The sequence below is a fragment of the Pyrgilauda ruficollis genome, unplaced genomic scaffold, assembly GCF_017590135.1.
Source record: "Pyrgilauda ruficollis isolate IOZ18807 unplaced genomic scaffold, ASM1759013v1 scaffold1, whole genome shotgun sequence".
NCBI classification, from domain to species: domain Eukaryota; kingdom Metazoa; phylum Chordata; class Aves; order Passeriformes; family Passeridae; genus Pyrgilauda; species Pyrgilauda ruficollis.
This window is the reverse complement of record NW_024508100.1, coordinates 18003924-18029524: the sequence shown is the minus strand read 5'-3', so window position 1 is coordinate 18029524 and position 25601 is coordinate 18003924. Positions and strand designations below refer to the sequence as shown.

The 25601-nt window shown below is 41.3% G+C and overlaps 2 protein-coding genes across 4 annotated transcripts in view; one reads left to right on the top strand and one right to left on the bottom strand.

Annotated features, from left to right (window-relative positions):
* Positions 1–6277, bottom strand: part of UBE2K (ubiquitin conjugating enzyme E2 K) — a 44295-nt gene extending 38018 nt beyond the window's left edge. Inside the window, exon 1 of the mRNA XM_041459517.1 lies at positions 6086–6277. Within this exon, the coding sequence (XP_041315451.1) occupies positions 6086–6148 (63 nt within the window). The 5' untranslated portion in view covers positions 6149–6277. The remainder of the gene's footprint in view (positions 1–6085) is intronic.
* The window catches only part of SMIM14 (small integral membrane protein 14), a 54469-nt gene continuing 34326 nt past the window's right edge, over positions 5459–25601 (top strand). The window contains exon 1 of one of the 3 annotated variants that reach the window (XM_041459536.1): positions 5459–5478. The gene's annotated coding sequence lies outside the window, so the exon portion shown is untranslated. Of the gene's footprint in view, positions 5479–21586; positions 21633–21814; positions 21839–25601 lie in introns of those variants that run through there. The other 2 variants (XM_041459527.1, XM_041459553.1) reach the window with 2 other exon arrangements.

The window sequence follows — 25601 nt, the reverse complement described above, 5'->3', positions numbered from 1 at the left end:
CTTCACATTTCAGAGAAATTAAGCTTAAAGTAATAAAAATCTTGTATTTGTTCTACTTTCAGGGTTCCAAACCAGAACTTGTTCAACATAAAAACCCTGACAGCATTGCATCTACCAGAAAAACCCAGCTTCCAATTTGTCATATAATAGTGAAAACTTTTAAACTGAAAAAAAAAATTGTCTACTTTAAAATTCTTCTATATGTTTACAGGGAAAGGTTTTACCAGAGGTGGCAACAGACTTGGAACCCTTTTATGTTTTCTTTGACAAACAGAAGCAGTAATTAAAAACCAAACTTATACTAGAGATTCTGTAATCAAGCAGATAAGAGACAGCTGGGTGGCTTCTAGCCCCGACCTGCTCAAAGCAGGTCCAATATGAGCAGGCTGTTTAAGAATTAGTTGAGTTTTGAACAACTCCAAGCACAGAGATTCTGCAAGCTTGCTGATCATGCTGCTGAAATGTCTGACTACTACCATTTAATTTTTTTCCCCACTGTCTGGTCAGAATTTCCCATGTTCCAGCTTGAGTCTGCCACCTCTTACCACATTCCCATGCACTTCTGAGACAAGTCTGCCTCTTCTCAAGAGTCTCTCATTAGGTATTTATAGATAACAGGAAGATGTCCCTCTCAATAGCTCTCTCAACAACATCAACTCTTTCACCATCTTCTCACACATCTTGTGCTCCAGTCCCTTAACCACCTTGACAATTTTCTGCTCAGTTCATTCATGTATGTATCTGAACACAGAACACCACACATGTTCTCTCAAGCACAGAACAGAGGTGAAGAATCACATCTCAAAACCTACTGACTATATTCTTGCTAATGCAATCCAGTATGTGGTTGGACTTCTTTGCCGCCACCACGTTCAACTTGCTTTTCACTAGGTCATGAAGTTCTTTTCCTGCTAGACTGCTTCGTTTCCAGTCAGTCTCCTGACTGTACATATGGATGCATGGAGTTACTTCCTCCCAGGTGTAGGACTTGGCACCTACCTTAGCTGAGCTTCAAAAGGTTCCTGCCAGGACATTCATTTCTCCAGCCTACTAAGATTCCTTTTTGCATAGCAGCCCCATGCTCCACACATACTTTCTTAATCATATGCAGGCTTCTGAGAGACTAGTACCAATATAATAATGACACTTTAAACGTTCTTATGTTTACACCTTTTTTTACCTTTATGTCTTTTAATCAACTAAGCACACTCAAACTTTTTTCACATAGTTGTCCTGGTTTTGGCTGGGACAGAGTGAATTTTTTTCCTAGTAGCTGATACAGGGCTGGGTTTTGGATTCAGTCTGAGAATAATGTTGATAACACACTGATGTTGCTGGGTACAGCTTACTCTAAGTCAAGGACTTCATAGTTTCCCATGCTCTGCCAGCGAGCACAGGAACAGGAAGCCAGGAGGGTGCATGGCCAGGACAGCTCACCCAAACTGGCCAAAGGGATGTTCCATCCCAAAGAATGTCACACTCAGTACAGAACTGGGGGGGATTGGCTGGGAGCTGCTGATTGCTGCTGGGATGGGCTGGGAACAAAGGAGCAGGTGGTGAGCAATTGCACTGGGCATTCCTTGTCTTCCTCCAGTTTTATTCTTCTCTCTCTTTTTGTAACCTCCCTTTCCATTATTTTTACCACATTTTACTTTATTCAAATTATTGAACTGCTCTTACCTTAACTCAGGGGTTTTATCTTTTTTCTAGTTCTTCCTAGACCACTGTGGGGAGGAGTGGGGTATCTGATTGAGCAGCTGCACAGCACTGGGATTAAACCATGACGACAATCCCACTGCACTCACTAAACTTCTACTGACTTCAATGTGACTACTCTTACAATTCAAAGGTTAAGCACATGTACCACCATAAAATGGATACTGTTTAAAACATATATGTTGCTGAGGAACCATAATAGAAGAAATTTCATTCTTATAAATACCTATATTGCTTCTACATGATAAATAGGAAGAAAAACAAGAATCCTACTAACACTAAAATACGATTAAAACCAGAAGTTTCTACATTAGTGGATTCAGTATTTAGCACCCAAGACTGCCCAAATATAAACAAACTAAAGCAATGAATTTTTATGAGCCTGAAGATTAAGTATCTATGGCTTTTCCAAACAGCAAAAATATTTTCAGAGATGTTACTCAGTATCTTGCTATATACTGACATAAATAACAAGACCACTAAAGGCAATGATAAAAGCCAACATGAGAGCTACTCACTAGGTCTTTACAAGTCCAAGAAAGGTATGGCAGACTACAGCTATTTTTCCCTTCCCTTTCACCTGCAAATCACTGAAACATAGCAGACTTCAAAACAAACTCATCTCCTTCTTGGAAATCAAGTACTTGAAGTTTTTGTTGTTAATCCAGTATCTTTGCTTGAATGCTGTTTTGGGATCAAGCAAGCTGCAAATTTACACTGCTACTTCAGATATCGGCTCATGAAAATACTCATACTCTGTTGTAACCACATTAATGCAATAGTCCATAATTGCAGCTGAGTTAAATTTACTCTCAGCTCTACCTGGATTTACCTGCCAGAAATGTCTCTTCACATTTGTAAGAGAAGAACGCTTCGTGGTAGATAGACCAGCAATTCTCTTCTTGCTAGAAGGAAGCTATGTTTCTTAATGTGTCACCTTCAATATCAGATTAGAGTTTTCACTGCAAAAGGTATCAATTAGTAGAGAACACCTTATATTTCCACATGATAAAAGAAAGTGGATGGCCAATCAAACACTGAATCCTTCACTGCTAGCATAGTATAATTTCTTCAAAGTAAACACTGATGCTTTATTAAATTACAAAAAACAAGTCACACAATGTTTAACACGCCTGATCAATTACAACACGTCTCAGCATCAGTCTTTAAGTAACCACAAGATCCTTCAATATGTTTCTATTCATTATTAAATGCCAGCCAAGTTCTCCCTCTCATAAGATAGCTACTTATAAACAGAGAGCAGGTAAGGATTTGGCTACCCACTGCAGCATTCTAGTAACTTAATCTAAAAATAATATCAGCTAACCTTCACTAAAACTTTCTCCTACTTAGTAAAAGTGGGATACTATTCTCCTTCCACCTCTTCATTGGTTTCTCCATCATGCTGCAGAGCTTCATACTTTTGTTCAACATACATTTTGTAGCTTTAGCATTTCAGCCCATAAAACCAACAAGAAAACAGATTAATAAAATGACAGAACAAAGAGAGAGATAAAGTGGTACATCTGATCCCTTGCCTACACATATTTAACCAGTAAAGTTACTACCTAGGCTAACTTAACAACTTTATCTTTGTTACAGATGCACAATACCGCGCCTATCTTAGAACTGTAAATCTTTCTCCACACACAAAAGTAGGAAGTTTAAAAATCATTCTTTAGAGAGCACTCCTGACAAAGAAACTTTAGTTAGTTTTATCTAATTCAAGTATTTAAGAGATGCAAAGTTACAGGTATCTCTCTTAAATTAACAATACCCTACTTCTTAATGTAATGTCATGTTTACAACAAAACTGCAAATAATAAAGCAAGCAGAGCAGAAGCACTTTTCCTCAAGCGTGAAAAGGCTTTAAATACTTTTACAAAACACTCAAGTCCCAGACTCAACTTAGAAATATGGAAGATTCTTCATCTCTTATCTGTAAACCAGAGAGCAAGGTAGTATTTCACATTTTAGCTATTTCCCAGAACTTGCATTCAAGAAAAAAGGAAGTGCTAAGTAATATGAAAAGCATATTTAGTCCTGAGTAGCAAGGATTCATAGATCCTTATCCATAGCAAGGCACTTCCAACACATTCTTCAAATGCAGAAGGAATTAACTGTCATCCAGCTGCTCCCTTTCAAAAACATTTCTGGTTCCACCACTCTATTTCAGCATAAAGGTGAAGAAGACAGAGAACTAACTTCCTATGTACTTTTCTCCCTGTGAGCCTATCGCCTTCCCAGGCATTTGTGCTCCTATTACATCTACAAGGAAAAGGGGAGGGGGGAGATGCTCTTCAGGTAGTCAAAGCATTAAATCAGGAATAATTTAAGAACAGATAATGTGAGTCACTTTGCTTTCAGAGAGGGACTTGCAAACTTCTAAACAACAAATTTTGCATTGCCATTCATTAAAAAGATTTATTTATTTTTGAAGAAACCATGTTTAATAATAATTTTAGTAAATAGTAAGAAAACACCTTTTTTTTGTTTTGTTTTGTGATTTGTAGTATTTATTTGGACCTTCATTCATCATCCCACTCCACATGTTTTCACACCCAGTGATAATGACACCATAGTTTGACTGCCCTGGAATGTACCAACATTCACAAAAAAACTTTGCTTGCAACTTTGATAACCATTGAGTAATGCTGAAATTCTGCATTAAAGACATGGGAGTTAGTATAGTCTTTAAACAGCAATTTTATACATACTAATATATCATGACACTTATGTAGCCTGCTAATGGCAGAAGAAAAAGAAATATCAAGAGTCTGCTGTACTATGATTTTGAAATTCCATTAAATTGAACTTCATAAGAATTATGACCTTTTTTCTGGATAGCTTTAGGCAGCTCAAAGGCTCTCTTATAATAATATCAATTTCCAAAATTCTAACCGTGTCCTGCAGACTAAACAAACAGAAATAGTCAAAAATGTGCACACTGGATCCAACCTTCACAGTAAGAAAATTTACCATTCACCTCCCCCAAAAGCTATGTAAGTTAAGGTTTTTTTGGCTTTTTTTTTCTCTACATAAAGCAAAGGGAAAGGGTTTTGAAGCCTTTAGAAAGCACTTCCAAATAGACTTGTTTCCACAGTATCAGCTGGTTATATGGGGTATGAGGTCTACATTTTCTAGCATTGCTATAAAGGTATCCACCTAGAAATTTCTCTTGGTCTCCATGCAATTCTGTATTTGCTATGCAATAGCTTGGCAAAATCAGCCTGGGCTCTAAAGGCAGCTATAAAACAAGGCCCTTCCATTTTTCTAGGGGCTACTTCAAGATGCATAGCAACAATGTTGTTAGCACACAATTTAAAAGTACATCAACTACTGCTACCCCAAACGTGTTTTCCTCAAGCCATTAGTACCTTTCAAAAACTATCCTCTCAATTTTTTCTCTGTGAATATGTCCAGATTTCTGAAACACCAGCTTCAAGAGTTACACATTCACATTAATATTTCACAAGGATCTAACCTGCAACATCATCCCAAGTAGGACGACAATGACGACACAACCATTAAAACCTATCTGGCTGACGTCCACCAACTCAGACACAGACACAGCAAAAGCCGTATTGATGCAACCCTGCAAGCACTGCTATATATTCCCCCCAAACTGATCAGAACTTCTTTACTGCTGCCCTGAAAGTAGTCAGCCTCTCTTACTGACCACCACATACCTCTGAACATACTGATCAGGAAACGAGGTTACATGACTGAAATGAGTGAGGCTTTAAAAGCATCCTTCTGAAGGTGAGTAAGCCTGCAGTGGGATAAAGGAAGTTCTGTACACCGCGAAGCTAAATGGAGGTTTAATAGCAACCGCTAAAAACCAGCAAACCTTAAACCCGTACCCTGCACCTTCTGGGGTCAGCTGAAGGGGATGTGTGGGATCACGCACCCCCACCTCACCCTCCCCAGTCCGCTTCATCCGGCCCTCCCGGTGCCGCACGGGCGGACGCGGGAGGGCGCGTGCCGGGGGTCCCCGCGGAGGCCGGCCCGGCCCCACCCGCCCCGCTCCGCGGCCTCCGGCCTGGCGGCGCTCCCGAGCACCGACCGCCGGGAGCCCTCGCCGGGGGCCGGCCCGCCCAGCCTCTTCGGGCCCTGCCGCCGCGCTTCCTGCGGCCCCCTCCTCCTCCTCCCAACGGCTGGCGGGCCCCGTCTCCCCAGGAATCCCCATTCCCCTCCCAGATGCCGTGGGACGGGCCCACCTCCAGCACGGGGAGGTGGGGCCGAGGGGGGTGCGGGGTCCCCACGAAGGCCGGCGGGGCACCCGCACCGTCCACTGCTGCCCACGCTCACACGGGGAAGGGTGGTGGTGGCGGCGGCGGCGCGCAGGGGAGGGGGGAGAGGCTCTGACCTCTTCGCTCTTCAGCACCTCCTTGAACTCCCGCTTGATCCTCTGCACCGCGATGTTGGCCATCTCCGCAGCGGGCACCCGTCGCCCCCTCCGCGCCGGGCCCAGCGAGCTCCGCCGCCGCTCCGCTGGAGAACTCCCGGCCCTACCAAAATGGCGCCCGCGCCGAGCATGCGCGAAAGGGCAGCCGCCGCTCCTCAGGAGGGGCCGCAGGAGTGCGGCCGGAGCGGCACCGGGGCGGCGGCGGGGCCGGGGGGGCCGTGGCTGGACCCTGCCGGTGGGGCGGCTGCGGCGTGTGGGCTGTGGGCCGCCTCCTTCCCGCTGACCCCGAAGGAAGGGTGCGCTGCCCACCTGTGGAGGTGCAGGGGTTCGCCCCGCCGGCCGCCCACCCGCCCGTCCCGGGAGACACCTGCCCGAGCCGCTCGCCCCGTCACGGGCCGGGCGGACCCGTGGCGAGAGCGTGAGGAGGCACCCTCTCAGGCAGAGCCCCGCCGCGGGCGGGCCCCGGGGCACCGCTGAGGCCGTTGTGTCGTCATGGCTCCCGCCCGGCCCTGTACCGGCAGCGGGGTGAGCCCTGAGGCACCGGGCCGGCGAACGGCTCAAGGAGCACCCTTGGGAAGGCTGGGCCGGCTCCGCAGTAGCGGGAGAAGTGTCTGAGGTGTCGCTGAGGAAACAGCTGGCTCAAGGAGCAGCTGGTATGTCTTCTGGTGAAGCCCCCGAGCAAAAAGAACTAGGCGGCTCTCACGTAACTTGAGAATCTGCTCACCCGGGCACATAACAGCGGTTCTCATCTATTTTTTTTTCCCCCCCATTATGCTCGGCAGAGAAAAATGTTATTCCTTCTCGCCCAGACCTGCTCCTCCTCCCCTTTCCCCCTCCCTCTGGAGACACTGGTGCCTCCTCACGCGGGACCAGGGAATTTGCAGGCCCAGAAACAGGTTACTTAATGGGGACAGTGAAAGGAGCTGCTTATTTTCACAGATTCTGCTACAATGTTTTAAAAGTAGAGTAAAAGGCAAAGGTCAGCCCTGTCTAATGGACATTTTATTGCAGAAGCAAACGTGGGCACCCACGATGCTGCTTCTGTTCTGAAATCTGAAATAGGGAAACAGCAACCATAACTTCTAACCTGAGGTGTATAAAGTAAGGTATGTTATCAAAGAGCATAGATTTTCAGAGGAGAACATTTTGAACTGTTGTTTATTCAGGAACTAGAGGCTTTCAAGACATTAAGGCTTACAGGAACATTTTATAGGGCCGGCCCCCTTTTAACGGTGCAGTGCAGGACAATGTACAACACGGACATTTATCTCAACAAGAGTCAACTTCTGGTAGGGCTGTTATCTGCAAGTGCTCTTCATTCACCTCCATTAGTATACACAGCATTTTGGCTATTATATACACTATAAAGAAAATACAAGCAACAAAAAAATCAAGAATTTTTTAAAATCTGTCAACTATATACAAATGCATACAGTTCTTTTAATGTGTTTAATCTTCCCATGTAGTTTGACTGGAAAAAGCTCATTTTTCTATAAAAATGTTATACCATGTGCATCTGTTCAACAATTATTTTTTTTTCAGATGAAAACTTTAAAAATGTATCATACAATCCAGTTTTTCAGCTGAGGTTTTCAATACCTTTATGAAAAGGACCATTTTGCAGTAGGCCAGGTTTCTTTTTAATGACTTAATAGTGTGATATTGAACCTTAATTTTCAGAATAATTTAGGCAACTGAGTTCCACTGATATGTCTTAAATTCCTTTTGAAGAGGTAGGCCATGGCTTTTCTGTGTCCTTGTTTGTCACCAATACAGAAAGGATGATAACTCTTTTTTGCCTCTTAGATGAAAGTTAGGTTTGTAGTGTGCTGAACAACTATGACTACTATAGAGAAAAATAATAAAGGTGGTACATAAAATCTCCTGGTTAAATCCTTCATGTCTTTTCAGACAGCTCACAGAAAGAAGGTAAGCTTCCAATATTCAGATTTTGCTCTGAATGGAGTGGAAAACATGACCTTTATTAAGTGTCAAAATCCTTTGTGTTCCTGTGAGTATGCTTTTATGTTATAGGTAGTGAACATCCAGTAACAGCCATGGTAAAGGGCAATGATTTTGTCTGGTTTGTACCTAGGTTCATTTTCACGTGCTCATTTGGATTACAAATGTCAGAGTCTGTTGCTGCAAAAATGAAACTAATATGAATTACTCTATCTCTTTTCCTTGGTATACCCCATTCCTTTCCCTTATCCTTAAGTAGGCATTTTTCACTTACCTCACAACTGTTTCATATTCACCATAATACTGTGTTAATTTTCTCTTTGCTGAAAGACAGATATGGAAAGGCTTTTTGGCTTGTAGAACACAGTAGTGGTGAGTTTTGCCAGGATCAAAATCTACATAAAAATCAGTACCTTACATAATCAGCAAGCTGGAAGTATCATTTTATACCTCCTATACTTTTTTATACTCCTATACTATTTTACAGAAGATTCTACAGGGTTTTAGCGTAGAACAGGACCATAGACTTTCAACAGGTGTTTTGGGGTTTGGTTTGGGTTTTTTGGGGAAGCTGGGTTTGTTTGTTTGTTGTTCTATTTTTGCCTTGTTAAAAAAGATAATGCTTAGACAAAAATTGAGAACATAGCCTCTTTGTGTGATTTCAGGGATTTCCATGTATGACTCCCTAATATATTTTATGGTATATTGATAATAAAGCCCTGGATTAAGTTCTGATTAGTCTTTTGCCCTTAGAAAAATCCATACATGATATGTACAACTGTAGTCCATTGAACATAGCTAATTTTTTAAATTAAAAATATTTGTAGTATGTATGATTTCAGGAGATAGTTCTTTCATTGACCCTATCATCATTTTAGTCTCATACTGAACAACTCTTTCAATAGCAGCTTTTACAAACTGGCTGCAGATTGGTTTATGCTTTTGCCTGTTGGTGTTGATCACAACTAATAGAGTGAGAGATACAATTCTGAGTATCTATGCATTGTTTATTATGATTGGCATAATAAATTGTTTTGAAAGGTTTCTGGAAGTGGGAGAAGGAGACAGTTGAAGTTCAAACTATGTAAGGTTATTGCAGGAGGAGCATTGGTAGGGTCAGTGGTTATAAGGCCTCAGCCTAAGCTCTCAATATGGAAAGGCTAACAATATTCATTAGCCAATGCTGGGATAACCAAGCATCCCATTTCTGTCATTTCCCACGTCATGTGGGAAGTACTGTCTGTCATGCAACCTATATATAGGAAACAGTTCCCCACATTTTCATGCAAAAGTGGCTATGGCTCATGCAAAGTTTGTGCACAATGGACTCGCTGTACATCCGATCTAGCCCCATGTGCGTGGTTCTTCTCTCTCAGACTGTGGATGCCCCAGCCCCAGTGTACGGCCTGGGGACTCCGAGATGCTTATGACAGCACTAAGTGCTTTCCGTTCTCCAAGATTCTTGGTGATCTTTTTCTCATTTCCACATTTTCCGAATGTTATTATTTTCATATCAATATAACATTTTTATAGTAGAATTACTCAGAGAAAATTTGGAATTATTGAGACAGTCCCCTGTGATTAGAGGAAAATGAGATTTTTGAAACATTAACTTTGCAGTATGCAGCATTCTATTTCTCTTTTACTGTTTTATGTCTTGCATAACAAAACTACCTCCTCTTCATCTCGGCTTCTTTAGTTTAGAAAAATCAAAAATGTCAGGCTTGATCTTCTCCCTTTGTTGCTGGAGGATTACTTATTGGAGAGGAAAGCTGTCTCAAAAGATATGTATATTGATTTCCATCCCTTCAGAAATAGGGGTTGAACCTGTAGCATTTTAAATTCTTATTTTATTTATTTAATGAGATATCCATATAAAGATTAACTTTACAGGCTGTATTAGTACTAGTTTATATGCACTTTGCATTTAAATGTTTGCATGCTTATTTATAATAGTGCTTTATATTCTTTTAAAAAGGTAACAACTAATATTCATATTACTAGGTTATTTTTAAATTTAACCTTCGTTTTCCACGGAAGGTACACTTAAAGCTCTCTTTCTATGATCCCAGCTTTTACCAGAGAAATGCAGAAATTGTCTTTTTTATGTGCATATCATTCAGCACATTTCAGAGACTAAGAATAAATTTAGCCCACACGTTTATTGTCTGTCATATTGCGTTCCTGTTGTGGCAGCATCTGGATGATTCGACTTACCTGTGATTAGCGTTATCACAAAAATTACTAACTGGTCGTGCAAGTTGGCCGAGTTTTAAGATGTTATCTTAACTTTCCTGTTCCTCCTATAGGTGTCCATGTCCGGTTGCGTGGCCAGGTGTAAGAGTGCCCTCTCCTGGGTGGAGCAGGGCAGTTTGCCTCGCTCGGCTGAGACAGATCCCTCTGTTGGGAAGCTTTCCTTTGTCCAGCCTTACCTGTAAAGGTGTTGATGAAGAACTTGTAGGAGTTCTGTAGGCAGAAATGCCAAAACCAGTAGAACAGAAATTGTTCGGTGTTCAGGAAGAGAGAGGAGGTATTCACTCGAGATGCCTGTGCTTACCAAATAATACTTTTCATGTTGTTAGCAGATTAAATGTATGTGCATTAAAAGGCAGTAAGGGTTCTAACTAAATATTAGAGTGATGTGGAGTCACTCAGGTTGAATTCATATGGTACTATTCATCTGAATTAATGGAGTTACATCAGACATCAATCTATAGCATAGAAAAGTTTTCATTAAATACTGAATGGGCAGAATTATTTTGTAATTTAATAACATCCTATTGTCCTTCACTTGTTAAGGGCTGTTATTAGAAATTGACAGGACACCCTGGACTTTTCATTAATTTGATATTGGTCTGCCAATATCTTCTAAATTAATGTTATATCTGAACATGATGTTTCTCGTAGGAAAACCTAGATACAAAGACACCCAATGCTTTTGAGTCTGTTAGCAAAATTACTGGGGTTTGAAGTTTCCACTTTTTTGTGGAGGAGTGATTTTCAACTGAGGGTACATACACCTTGGGGTCCACGGGCCAATTCTTGTGGCTTTATGAAGAAACAAAAAAAAAGAGGGGGGAAAAATTAGGTTCAGCTGTGAAATAGTTCTTGTAATTTTGCAGGAGCTCCCAAGTTGATTAATATTCTTAATGATCAGGCATCTACCTTGAAAATTGGGCAGCCAAAGACTGACAAGTTGATTACAGGGAATTAGAAGCACTTCTTATAAAGTGTGCTCCTTTCTTCCTGTTAAAAGAAGATAGCAGTCTTTCTGAGGATCCTTTCAAAATGAAAGTAAGCTGTGAATACAGAAATAGATTTCACAACCTAACATGGCTTTATTAGTAGTTTTATTACTATACTATTATTAGAGTTATAAGGGAAGAGAGGATTTAACCAATGTTATAAACAACTTAGTCACCATGCTATGTTGCTGGTATATTGTTGTCCACTCAAAAAGCATTTACTACCTTGAGTGAAGAATTTGTACCATTTTAAGTATTTTGTGTTATCATCTCTTAATGTAATAACTTTTAGTATGTTATCAAATCTGTGTAACTTTAATTAAATATTGTGATCTTTCTTTCATAGAAAGGTACAAAAGGGAGTTAGAGCTGCCTTAAAAGGGCAGCTGGACAGCTTTTCCTGGCCAACTGGACATTATCTTCTCATGGTAGGATTTGTGACTGAATAATATTTGCTGCTATTTGAATTACTATAGGGGCTAAAATCAGATCCAGACTGATACTCAGTAAAGCCTTCATTTATAAAAGTCATCAGGACTGAAGTATATCAGACCTTTTAGCTAGAAGCTTTAATTTGTTGTTCAGTGTAGTGGTAGCCAGGGAAGTGCCTAAATGCAGATATTAAGTAAGAGAGAAGGTAAAATGGCATTGATATTTTGAAGTGATTGTTTGGGGGATGGAGTTAGAGCCTCTCATTAGGATATTTGAATTTGGAATTAGAACTGGAGCAGAAAAAATTGTGAAGCAGTAATTGATTGAATACGGGAATCCAAAATAAATGAAAAATAAACCCACTTTCTTTGGTAGTGGTCTTTATTGCTAAAATATTTTCATATTCCTAACAATGTAAATAAGCTTACTGCTGGGAAGCTCACTGTATAAAGAGGTCCAACTGCCAGCATATATATATCAAATTTGTGTCTCTGGGATGGTTCCACCTGGCTTTCTGTACTTTCCTTTGAGCAGATATGCAACACTTGTTCAGGGAGTTTATGCTGCAAACTGATCTGCATCACTCCTGTGTCTTCTCAGGAGAAAAGAAGTGGACACCTTTCCTCTTAATGTACATAATTTGAGACACAGAGCAATCAATGCAGGCTGCTGCAGAGATGGATTATGCTCCTGCAGGCAATAGTCTTATGAATAGATTTATGAGGTGGTCCCACCTCAAAAAAGTTTCCAGCTATAAGAGAATATGCATTAAAGATGTATGAGTAACCACAGTATAATACAAGAGTATGTAAAATCAGAAAACTACTACAAGTCAAACCATAGAGACAATATATTCCAGTATACTTTGCATATCAATTGTTAAGAATTCCTCCAATGGTCTCTCTGTTTTGTAAAGCACAGGACTTTTTAGGGATCCTGAAAGGTAGGACTAATAATAACAATGCAATCTGGAGCTCTTAAATTCAGTTATTGTTGCTTGATCCAGCAATTTCTGATTCTGAGGTTTTTCGAAAATTGTATCTAGAATTTGAACTTTCTTCTAATGATGGCCATTTTGCTAAACTACAGTCTTATCTGTTATGATGGGCACCAAATCCACAACTGATGGAAGCCTTTTGGAACTGTCTACAACAAAAATTTACAAAATAGTGAAGTTTGTCAGAGATCATCTAGAAAAAGCTCAGCTGTGACAGATGGGTAATTTATCAGGCTCTGTTGATGTAGATATGTTGATACCATCCTAAAATAGCTGCATTTTGGAGACTAGAACAGTTTTGTATTAGGAAAGAATCCCCAAGTTTTTCTATTAATCTTACTACAGTACAATAATAATTTAGATTAAAGCCTTACATCTAAATTGCTAGTCAGTGTTTGCACCACGGTTCTGTAAAAAAGTTAATTGAACAGGATTTCAAATCATAGAAACCAGTAAGGATCAATTCAAGAATGGAAGCGGACAATCTGATTTGTTGTTTTCCTAACCTGATTGTCCTCAGTTTGTCCACATGGCTAACAAGAACACGGCACCTGGCAAGTTATTAGAGAACATTGAGGATAAAGTCAGGTTAAACAAACAAGGCTCAAATAGTGTCCTGTACTGAGTAATGTACAGTTTCCCTGAACACAGCAGATACAAGCCATTGGTCTGTGGATTTCTGCCAGGCATGCAATGTTTCACAAAGCAGTATCTAGAAAATCCCTACTATTCTGTGTGTCTGTCTTTTCAGTAATAGCATATGCCTTTGTTTAGGTGGAAGATCTAGTTTAGATGTAAGGAGTTTCTTGTCTTGAACATTTTTCTCAAACAAAGGGTAGCAATTATAGCAGTTCCATTGAAGTATAATCCATCTCATAAAATTCCCTGTTACACCTTTCCCATCTTTCTGACAGTGCAAAAAGATCACATGGTGAATTGGAACAAGCTTTTAAAGGCAATATTCTAGACTGTATCTTTCTTTCCCCACACAGGGCTTAGTCATACTGGGAAGTATTCAGTCATGCTATATGATTGCCTCTTGATTTTGCAGATTCTAACCCTTAATGATGCCTTGAGAAGGCTGACCTAGAAGAGAGACTAGACAGAGTTAAAGAATAAAGTAGGTATTTATTAAAATACCTTAATGAATACACCTTGTGCAGTTTAAGAGCCCAGCCAGGGCTACACCAAAGATGAATCCAAAGCGGTCACAAAAATGGATGACTGGTCACGAGGTCTCTCATTGTTAAAAATTCTGGTCCATTTGCATATTGGAGTTAATTGTCCACTTATGGCTTTAGGTTATGAAGCTCCACCCTCCTTATTTTCTCTCTTCAGTCCCCCTTTGTTTATACTTTTTAGGCCTGGAGCTGGTAACAGTTGTCCTTGGACAAGCTGGAAAAGGATTGTTTTGTCTACCTACCCTGCAAAGAGAACTTGCTAACACTTAGTATGAAGCTCAGAGTTACACACTAAAGCAGCACAGAATCTGAAAAATACAGAAGCTAAAACTTAAGGCATTACTCCTAGGAATACTGTAATATTATGCTGTCGGTCCCTTCCCCAAACACAGAGCAGACAAAAAAGGTATTAACTCTCCCAGCAGACGTATTTATAGGTGCCATACTACCCCTGTATCTTAATATCACACATTCAAAATAATTTTACTCCCATAGAAATTGCAGTGAAAGTGCTTTGCAGGTGTATCGACTCCTGGGTTCCCTCTTGAGTGGCACAGTATCACAGAATCACAGCAGGGTCAAGGTTGGAAGGGGCCTCTTGAGATCTCTAGACCACCCTTCTGTCAAAGCTGGGTCAGCCAGAGCAAATTGCCTTATCAGGACCATGTCCATTTGAATATCTCTATGGATATGAGATACCACAGCCCTTCTGGGCAACCACTGCCAATGTTCATCATCAGTTAGCATCAGAAAAAAGAAGTGGTTTCTTATGTTTAGCTCTTGTCCTGTCACTGGGCACCATTGTGAAAGGACTGGCTACCTCAGTATTTTCTCTATAAAGGAGTTGGACTTCTGCTATAATACAGCTTCAGCTTCCAATCTTTCCATCCTTTTTTTTTCAGTATTTACCTTCAGTTTTAGAGACGTCGTCTATGTCTAATGATTACCTTAGTAGCTTAACAAAAGGTAACCACAAGAACCTGTTTAAACACCAAACATGTAAATTCATACTTTCAAACACCCAAAAGGTTTCCCTCAATCTGTGTGGTGTTTTTGCAAAATTTATGAACTGTGAAGTGTGAGTTGAATTGAATTGCATAATGGTTTGGGTTGGAAAGTACCTTAAAGATCACCTACTTCCAACCCTCTGCCATGGGTGACACCTTCCACTAGGCCAGGTTACTCAGGGACCTATTCAACCGGGCCTTGATCACTTCCAGGGATGTGGCAGCCACAGCTTCTCTGGGCAACCTGTTCCAGTGCCTCACCACCCTCACTGTAAAAAATTTTAATCCTAATAAACCCATTGTTAAAAGTCTCTCCAGCCTTCTTGTACCCTTTTAGGTACTGGAAGGGCACAATAAAGTCTCCCAGAGCCCCAGCTCTCAGCTGTTCCTCATAGGAGAGGTGATCCATTCTTCTGATCATCTTTGTGGCTTTCCAGTGGACTCATTCCAAGAGGTCCATGTCCTTCTTATGTTGCGGGACCTAAAGCTGGATACAGTACTCCAGGTGGGGTCTCACAGGAGCACAGTAGAGGGGATGAATCATGTCCCTTGACCTACAGACCACGTTTTTGATGCAACCCAGGATACAGCTGGCTTTCTGGGCTGCAAGTGCACATTGCTGGATCATGTCCAGCCTCTCATCCACCAGCACTTCCAAGTCCTTCTCAGCAGGGCTGCTCTCAACCCATTCTCCTCACAACCTGTATTTGTCCTTGGGGTTGCCTTAACTCATGTGCAGGACCTTGCACTTGGCCTTGTTGAATTTCATGAGGTTCACACAGGCCCACCTCGCAAGTCTCTCAAGGTCACTCAGGATGACATCCCTTCCCTCCAGTGTGTTGTTCACACCACTCAGCTTAGTGCTGTCTGCAAACTTGCTGAGGGTCTACTACAGAAGAATCCTTTTTTCCTGACCAGACAGTATTGTCAAGTTCTGTAAAGTCTAATTTTCTTTCTTACATTACACCACTTGTAGGGTTTACAGCTCCTCTTCAAAAGGTGTGACATACTACAGCAAACATCCAGCTGCATCATACCACATTGTCAAACAAAATTTGCTCAAAAGTGAATGTGCACAAGTGAAAACCCTAGCATTATGTCTATAGAGATCTTGCCCAGCTGAGAGAGCAGTCATTTCTTGCACACTTGTCAGTACTCATGCTCTACTATCCAAAGTAAAAAGTATGGTTGAATGTGCTACAGAAACCAGAGTATCACTTTCAGAGACAACGGATCCGATTTTTTTCCCAACAATGTGATTTAGTTCTCTGTAGTACATAGAGAGATGCTGCCATATATTATGTGATAGAATACTGATCTTCAAGTGCTGACTGGCAGAGTTATGCCTTTTGATACACCTCCTCAGTGACACATGAAATGTCTTCTTGTTATATCTTTTTTATTAGTAAATAATGCCTTGGCTTTTTGATGGATGGTACTCTTAAATTTCAGTCATATACTAAGTGCTTAATACTAACTGCAAACTGCATATATCCATTTCAGATCAGAATAATTTTCAGTTCATGACCAGAAAATTTTAATTCATTGCTGCTTCTTAGTTATATCTAGTTAAGTGTTTTTAAAAATCCTTTGGGATCTTGTTTTCATTTTCTCTTCTCACTTCTGCATGTAATATCAAATCTGCTTGCTTGCATTTTAGCTTGTGGTTTGTCTATCAGATTCAGCTTCTTCTGTTAGGCATTCACTTGGAAATGAAGAGGGATTCATTTTTATTTCAAGTCTGTGAGAACTGTTACAGTTGAGGGCTCTGACTCATGTTCAGAGCATTTTCAGACTAAATGCTGAAATGGCTCTGAACATAGAGGGTGACATGAGATGTGTTTTTCCCAAGTGGCAGCAGTTTTCAGATGAATATAGCAACGTTAGCTGCTGGTAAATTTATGGCTGCAGATAGCTTATGTGAACTACAGTTGCTTATGAAGCAGTTCACTCTGTTTCTCATCTTTTCTTTGCAAGAAAGCCACCACAGTTGAGCAGCTGCTATTTTGATTTCTGCTCCAGAGAAAAACCAATTTTTTAAGGTTATAGCAGTGTTGGTTCACTTAGACCACATTTTTAGAGGAGATTGGCCAAAACAATTGCAAAATAATGTTCCCAATACAGACTGGATAATTATCAATCAAATTTAGTGGACTATTAACTTATGTGATTACTGAGAACATACTATTTTAATACTAAAGAACCATTTCAGCCTAATTCAGAGATTGTATCTTTACCAGTGAGCGTTATCATTAACAATTTAGTGGCTCAGGACTTAATCCTCTATTTTAAAATTGCTTTTTGCAAGCCTGACCTTATAAGCATCCCAACTGGCCTGCTTGCATTTCATAGTTACTCCAAATTACTAGTCATTATTCTAGTTAAGTGTAAAATAATCCTTGTCATCCACTCAACTTCAGATTTCCTTCATCCATTTCATAGTTTGGAAAACTTCACTGGGCAGCTGTGGTCTGGCAGCATTGCAGCAATCCTTTGTGGTCATTTTCCCTAGACTGTGGCTAATTGATCCCAAAAGTCTGTTGCTGTGTTGATGCTCCAGGAGCTCAAACGATCCTCCACAGATCCTCTGACAATTTCACTGGAGTTTCTTGTTTCCACTGAGCCATATTTTTTCTGTGAGTTCTGACAATTACAGTTGAGTGTTTGTTAAGTTCAGATCTGCACATTGACAGAAAATCTGGCAGTATCAATTTGGTTCAGCGGTGATTACATGAGTAAATATCAGTAAAATTAACATAAGTACACAATATAGTCTTTGTGCCAGCCAATTCACAGGCTTGCTGCCTAGTGTCCCAAAGTGCTTTTCAATTCTCCAGAGCTTTGTGAGATGCCAGCCCAGCTGAATTCTAGGAATGCTTGCAGACAACTTTTTTAAGGACTTGGCTTCTTTTTCCAAAATTAGATTTCCTTTTCCAAAAATCCCAGTGTTGCTGCCCAAAGGCCTCTCTTACCTTGATGCTACAAGGATATTTAATAATCTTTCCTTTCCGCTTCCTAGGTGCCATTTTCAGACCATTTTGAAGACCTCTTACAAATGGTTCTTTGGTATCAAAATTTGCAGCAGAGTTTCCTGCAGATTCCTTCTTAGAATAGCATTATCTACTTATTATGAACTGCATGCAAGAAAAGAGGGAGCAGGCAGAAAAGGAGTTACATTAGGAGGATTTGTCCCATTTCTAGGTCATTTTTCAGATCTGATGAAACTGCATGAATTGCAGATGAACAATTTCCACTCCACAGAGTACCTGGATGTCAGCAATACAATGCCAAGTGACATGACTTATGCAGCAAAGATGAAAAGAACATCAGCAGAAAAAGAACTTGAGAATGGGAAAAGTAATGTTCTTGGGTGTCTGCAAACAAGCTCATTCATTATTTGGCAAGTTAGATCACCAACATGACTCCTACTTTACCATTGCCTACTGAGGTAGAAAAGTTGAAAGCTAGCACTGTCATGTGGAATGTGACACCTGCCTGTTGCTTTACAAAATGCCCAACACACACTACTTTCAGATTATGGATGTAGAGAATGTATAGTAACTTTTGCTCAACTTCCACCCTCCTCCATTGTAAAGGGTTTTGGCAGAAGGAATATTACCATCCTCTGCTCTTTAATCAGTTGTCTTCATAGTTTTAGTTTGACAGTGGGCAGCACATTTCTTTTAGTGTGCCAAAATCAGTAGATTCACCATTCTATCCCTGTTACTACCTGATTTTGAATGCATCTCATGGCTTTGTTCCTACAGTAGTCTACATCGCTGTTTTCATCATAGTTTGACTGCCAGAATGGAGACTTCATAGAGTGAGTTGAAAATAGCCTCCATATCAGGATCTTGTTTTACTGCTGTGTTGTGCACTAAATTTGTGAGTGTAAGGGGGAGCAGATGGCTGAAGTCTGGGAGTAGGAAGCTGAGATAGAATCAGTGCCTGCTATGCCTTGTTCATTTGCCCGTGGGAACCAGGAGGGCCAAATTCTGAGAGATGCTCTGGCAGAATGTTTTATGTAAAATACCCAGCTACTTTCTGCTTACCTGTATGTTCTTGCTGATTTGAAAGTAATACGCTTATACATTGTTTCTCTTGCTCCTGGTCTCTACTTTCTGTGGTTCCTGTTGCCTGCCCCTCTTCCTTGACAGTTCATCCTCTGAAGTTTCATACATGAGGATAACCCTTTCACAAATCCATCCTTCATTAGACCAATCAGCTTCCCGTATTTCCAAATATGCAAATGGAAGCATATATGTTGAACAAAGAAAAATAATCAGGAAAACAATGGCTATTTTGCTGTCAAAAGACAGTGCAAATAATGCAGGATACTGGAAAAAACTCTCAGCTTTTTACTGAGACCAGGTAAGTAAAACTATTTTCAGATATGCTGAGCTTCGCAGCACACAACATGGGTGAAGAAATGAGAGTAGGGAGGGGTAGCTTTTATCTCACCCAGCGGGGCCAGCCAGGTAGTGCTGCTTGCACACCTCTTCAAGGCACAATTACAAGACATTACCAGACATAATGCAAGAATCTGGATGGGGTGATGTGAGAAATGAGCCAGAAAGATATAATGCACTGAGGCCTCAGAAGGCTGCATTTGATTCAAAGGGAGGAAGACATCTGAGCTCTAGCTGTGCCACCACTGCATACTGCTTTCTTGCAGATCACTCAGTTGTTATCACTCTCAACTCCTTCTTCTCCTATATAGACTCTTTGCAGGCTCATATTATTTCTGACAAGGCATCTCATGGTGCTGCTCCAGCTCACTTAGTCTTGCCCTTCCAGTTCTAGGTTGTTCAAATTCAGTTCTCCAAGAATGAATCACTGAGATTCTCTCGCCAGTTTCAATGGTTCCTCCAAATATGCCTGCTATCATTTTAGTAACTGCTGTTTGACATTGTCCAAGAGCTGTTTGGCAAGAAAATAGAAATGTTTGGCATTTCTGTCTCAGCTTGGCAGAAGGAACCCTCCTCTCTGCTATTGTGCAATTGGCATTTCTCTCCTCTCTTGTTTGAATCAGGACTAATGGTAAGCTGTGTTTGGTTTGGGGATTTCAGGATCTCAGATCCATCTTCTAGAACAATGGCTAGCCCTGTGTATGAGGTGTGGGAGACAGATAGGCAAGACTGGTTAATGGTATTGAGAAGCTGCCTTTGCTTGTTTCAAGGATGGCTTGCTCCTGGTGAAGGGTTAGGAGAATGGCTGTGGGAGAGCTGGAAGAAGGATCCAGCTAACAGTTGATCATTCTTCCTATGACTACCCTCTGACACCATTGTCTAAGTTAGCTTAGTGTTTGGCCATGAAAGCCAAAGTAAACTTCAAGGCATGCATACCTTGATATTGCCAATGTTCATGGTTCCTGTTGCAGTCCAAATTCCTGAACAGGCTGTACATGTTTCCCGGGAGAACAACCTGTTCTCCCGGGAAACATTGAAGAGATATAGTTTCATACTTCCAAATTAAAGATAAGTTTTAACATCCCTAGTGCCTTACCAGAGTCTTAGTTCCCTGGATTGAGGTAAACAAGATGATACAAGTTCTGCATATTTTAGCTTTTTTGTGTGATGGCCTGGTTTTGTGTCAGTACTTTGCCTCCCTTTTCAGTATTGTCACTGCTTAGTTGGGTGCTAAGACAAGAGAAAGGACTAAAACATGGGAAAGAAGAGGCAAGATGCACAGCAAATCAGGACTATGTGGCATTGCTACAGAAAGGCAGCCTACCTCCTGACTCTCAGAAGTGGAATGGATATGTCCAGGGCCAGACCTAACTGGGAAGAGTTAGTCTACCTGCATCTTTCAGAGAGGTGGCTCTGTGCACCAGTGATGGCTGGACATGCAAGGCTGCCAACCAGCAGTGCATCCAAGACAAAGTAGCATAGGCTAGGCACCCAAATTTAGGAAAAAACTTTCAGAACCTGTTGCCACTAAAGGAGGCTTGAAAACCCCATGACAACTGCAAATAGTAATGAGAACAGCCACATGTGGGTCACATATGTGTGGCTTTGTGGCACTGGTCAGGGGTACCAACTTGAGAGCACTTGCAACTTCTATCCAACCCTCCCTTCTCACTCCAGTTGCAGTACTGTCCTTGTTTCCTGGCTTGGAGGGGGTAAGACAGCCTTGGAAATATTGGAGGGCAAGATTTTCTCCCCTGTATAATCCCCACTGCATTATTGCATAGTATCAGTGTCTCCCAAGACAGGATGTGGTCCATCTTTCTGTATTGGGAGTATGACACTGCCTCTCCTTGGCTGACTGAGAAGTCACAATCTGATTTTCCTTTCTAACTTCATTCACAGCATCTAAATATCTATTTTGATGCATACTTTAATTGCTTAGAAGCCCGTGAGTCACGAGCTCCTGAACAGGCTTTACATTTGAAGATGAGAAACTACCCTGTAAATTCCCTCACCCTCCGGTGAGGATGGCTGGGGCCAAGCAGCCGAAGTGACCGTGTTTGTGCCGGGGGCGCGGAGCCCTGGCCGCGGGGGCTGTGGCGGACCCCCTGGCACACCTGGCCCTACAGCAGTCCTGTCCCTGCGTCCTCTCCGCTCTGACCTACCGGAGCATTATTTTATGGCCGCCGCGTTGTCCGGCACTGCGGCCGCCCGGCACGCCGCGGTACCGCCTGCCCCCGCCCCCGCAGCCCTCCGCGACGGCGGCCGGAGAACGGTGAGCGGGGCCGCCGGGCCCGGGAGGGCGCGGGCTGGCGGCGGCTGGGGGTTTGCGCGGACATCCTCGCCCGACCCTCCGTCCGCCGGGCGCGGCGAGGGCCGGGGAGTGGCGGCGGAACCCCGGGGGGGCTGCGGGGTAACTTCAAGCCTGTTGAAGTGCAGAAACGTCCCCGCCGCCGGGCGCTTAGCCGGGTGCCGGGGAAGGTAAACACCGGGGAGCCGGAGCCTCTCCACTCGGTGTCAGGCAGCTCTCCTTCTTTTCCAAACCAGAGAAACGTCGGCTTGTCTTCTTACTGGCTGGTCTGATTGTGGTTTTTCTGGTTATTGGGGATTTTAATGTGAAGTGGCACTCTACTGTCGATTTTCTTTTTTTCCTTAAAGGATCTCAGTCTGATACTTTGAGCCAAAGAGCTTTAGGTTTTTCTCTTTAAAAGAAGCTGGCAGTGGCGTGCAGACACCAGGATATGTGCTCCCGGGCTGCTCCCTGCTTTACGAACAGGGTGCAGCTGAAGTCGGAGAGATGAAACAATGTCATGTGAAAGATAATCTCGGGAATAGGACGGTATCACACTGCTGTTAATTTAGTAAAGATTGGGTTGCTGCCAGGAGCTCTTCATGTATGCTCGAATATGTGATTCCTAGGGAATCAGTGAAGAAGGGGTATATGGGCCTTGGAGAGCACAAGATATAGTTATTTTTCTGCTGCTGCCACTGTGCTGGGTTCCTCAGCTATCCTGCCCTGCAGCTCATCCACTGCCTTCCATGGCAGTTCTGAGGCCTTGGCTAACCAGCGTGAATGTGGTGCGAGACCTACATCAAAAACTTTGGTTTCTCAACAAACACCTGTTTGCCTAGTCAAATGTCTTCAGGTTTGCCTTTTAGACTGTAGACTGTTTGTGGATGAATACTGTCTGAACATCCAGATCTACGCAGATAGATAAGTCTTGAAAGCCAACTCCTGTTTTTGGAGGCAAGGACAATCTAACATTTGGGTCTTAATAGCATTTTACTTTCATGTTGTTAGTGTGCCTACTGGGGAAGGTGTGTATCTTTAGTGAGCGTTAATGGGTTATGTATTAGAAGTATTTAAATGCTTAGTTATTAGTGTGCTGTTCACCTTTACTCATTTACTTTACATTCTAAAAGCAGGCATAAGTTCAAAATAATTAGAAGTGTGGGAGATGAGTTTTACTTTTTTATTTCTTCCTATATCCTTGATAATTTCATCCAGTTTCTGTGACTCAATGAGATGAAAGAAATCAGTCTTTGATTTTAAAAAGTTACTGTTGCTGACAGTGAGGCTTGAAGTGGTAGAAGCAGTTTGCAACATGAAATGAATTGTAATGTTAGCACTCATTAGTTGGTTCACTTCTGACCACTGTTCTTTCCCGTACCACTGTGGTGGGTGAGTCCAACATCTTTGGTTCTTTTTGCCCTTTGTAAAAGACAAGATTTACAGTGTTTGCCTAACTCCCAAGTGGTACAGAGTTCTGTATTTTAAATCATTTAAGATTGTTTTGTATAAGGAGCGAAGTAACAGCAAAGTTATACTGGATGTGTTAGTGGTAATTCCATTTTCTTGTTGCACATGCTTCTCAGACCAGCAGGGACAACCCTGACCCATTGGGGACCATAAGCCCCCGTCTGCTGTAGAACTGAGATGATGGTAGGAGCCGTTTTGTAGCTCTGGGTGGATCTTTTTTTAGCCTGGTTGGATACTATTTTGCTGACTATAGAAATAAATATAATAGACAAGGTTCTATAATATTCTTTATATTGTGCACATTGTGGTGGTTTTGCAACACCTTACATAAACCACAATCAAGTCCATTAAGTTCCAAACTGCATGGCCCAGTTACATGAGCAATATTCTGCAGTCCATGTTCTTTTATTCTAAGGGAAAAATGAGAATAATACAATTGTTATTAAATAAGTATTATACATTTAAAACAATTCATTGTGCTTCAATAATATTTAAACTATTTTACCTGCTTTCAAAAAGTTGGTATTTAGTTTTGGAGAAAGTTAGTTTCTAACTGACTTCTGGTTTTGTTATTAATTTCTCATTTCCTACTTTCATATATTTAAACTTCAGAATAAGTGGTGTGTGAATGTTATTTGCATAACAGATGTGTAATAAAACTATGTTTGTACGTTTAGAATTTTCCTTCCTAGATATTATGGGTATTTGACATACATTCTTACAGACCAAGTTTTGTCTCTGCCAAAGTTTGTCATGCCAGAATTTCACCTAACAATATCATGAGACTTCACAGGGCTAGCACAATGAAGGTAGCAAGATCTTCTCTTCTTATATAAATGCATATGAATGGCAAATGTCACAGTGCCCTGACAATACCAAGTATCACATTCTTACTCACTATGTTTTGAACGTTTATCACATTCCTCGTGACAAGAAATGTGAAAATAAATATTTGTAATATTTATAAGATAAATATTATGCGTTTGGCAGATGCATTTATGCATATAAAGGTTGTTGTCTTCTGGCCATTTTCTGCTTGGGACAAAGCTCAGAGAGCCTGTGAGCCTACTTTGCATACATGCTGTTACAGACTCTGCATATTTGCATTTACATACTTGATATTACACTTGATGTTAAACATGCTTTCTGTCTTAACTTTCTGGGTTAGAGATTCAATTTACGAATGCATACAGATCCATCTAGTTGTTAATGAGGCACCTGATTCTGCAGGATGCTAAAACTTCTTGGAAAATCCAAGTACTCCCAAACCCTCTGTAAGTACAGTGGAAGCTAAGAAAACATTCTAAGGCTCTGTCACAGAGCTAAATCTTGCAGTCCTTGTTCAGGTAAAAAGAAAAAGGAATTATTTTCCCAGCTCCTTCAGCCTATATGCCTTGACTCATCAACAGCTAGCATCCGTAGTTCCCAGTGAGCCTCATTTGAAGACTCCTTAGCTCCTCATTATGAAGGAATACAGTCAGGGACAGGAGAAGGATCAGTGTGTGTCAGCTGTGTTAGTCTTACTTTGCTGACAGAACAGCAAAGTTCTGCTAGCAGTAAGAGAAGAAATATAGTCCTATCCTCTTCCCTATTCCCACCATCTATTCCACACTGCTGGCTGAGACTGGGGCAAGAAAAAGGTCCCTTAGTGATGATTGATGGGGCTTTTCATAAAAGATTTGAAGAGCTTAGGGGACCAGCCCTTGGCATGATTGAGTGATTGTGCATTTGCATTGTTGTTAATTGAACAGATATGCTTCAGAAGCTTTTGTTTAAGTGTCTAACTGGTATTTTTATAGATAATTGAACAAATTAGTCCCATTTGGGTGGGAACAGATGGAATTACACTTGATAAAAGTTCTCCTCATTAAGATTATTTCTGATTCTTCTGCAGCTTTGCATGCGTTAAAAAGTATGGCTTTCTGGAGCTAAATATAGTTTCATTCTTACTTTATAAAGCTTCTAGACAAATGTCAGATCCAAACCACTGAGCGCTCCTCAGAAAGAAAAGGTTTTTATCAGAAAAAAAACCAGAAAAGCTGGACAAAAATGTAGCAGCAACCATTTACATTATATAAGCAGCTGCAATGCACATTTACATTATTTGTTGAATCTTTGTGAAATACAGACCTCTAGTATTAGAGCTTTGGTCTTTTTGTTCATATGTTCACATGTGTATGTCCATATATTTCCCATTAGTTAATCATAAAATCATTATTTTTAGTAGGGAAATATTTTTAGACAACTTGATAAAGTAATTTATGGGGTTTTTTCACACATTAAAATGTTATTTAGGGAAAAAAACAGCTGTCTGAATGAAATTACATGAAGGTGTGAAGAAAAGTTGGGGTTAGCTCTTCAAGCATTTGAACTAAATCAAGTGGGATAGAAAGCTTCCTGGTGTGAGCAGCCTTACTTTAACAAGAATTCCAGTGCAAGTGATTACAGTGTTGTTGGGGGTTCCTCGCCCTGATATCTAGATGA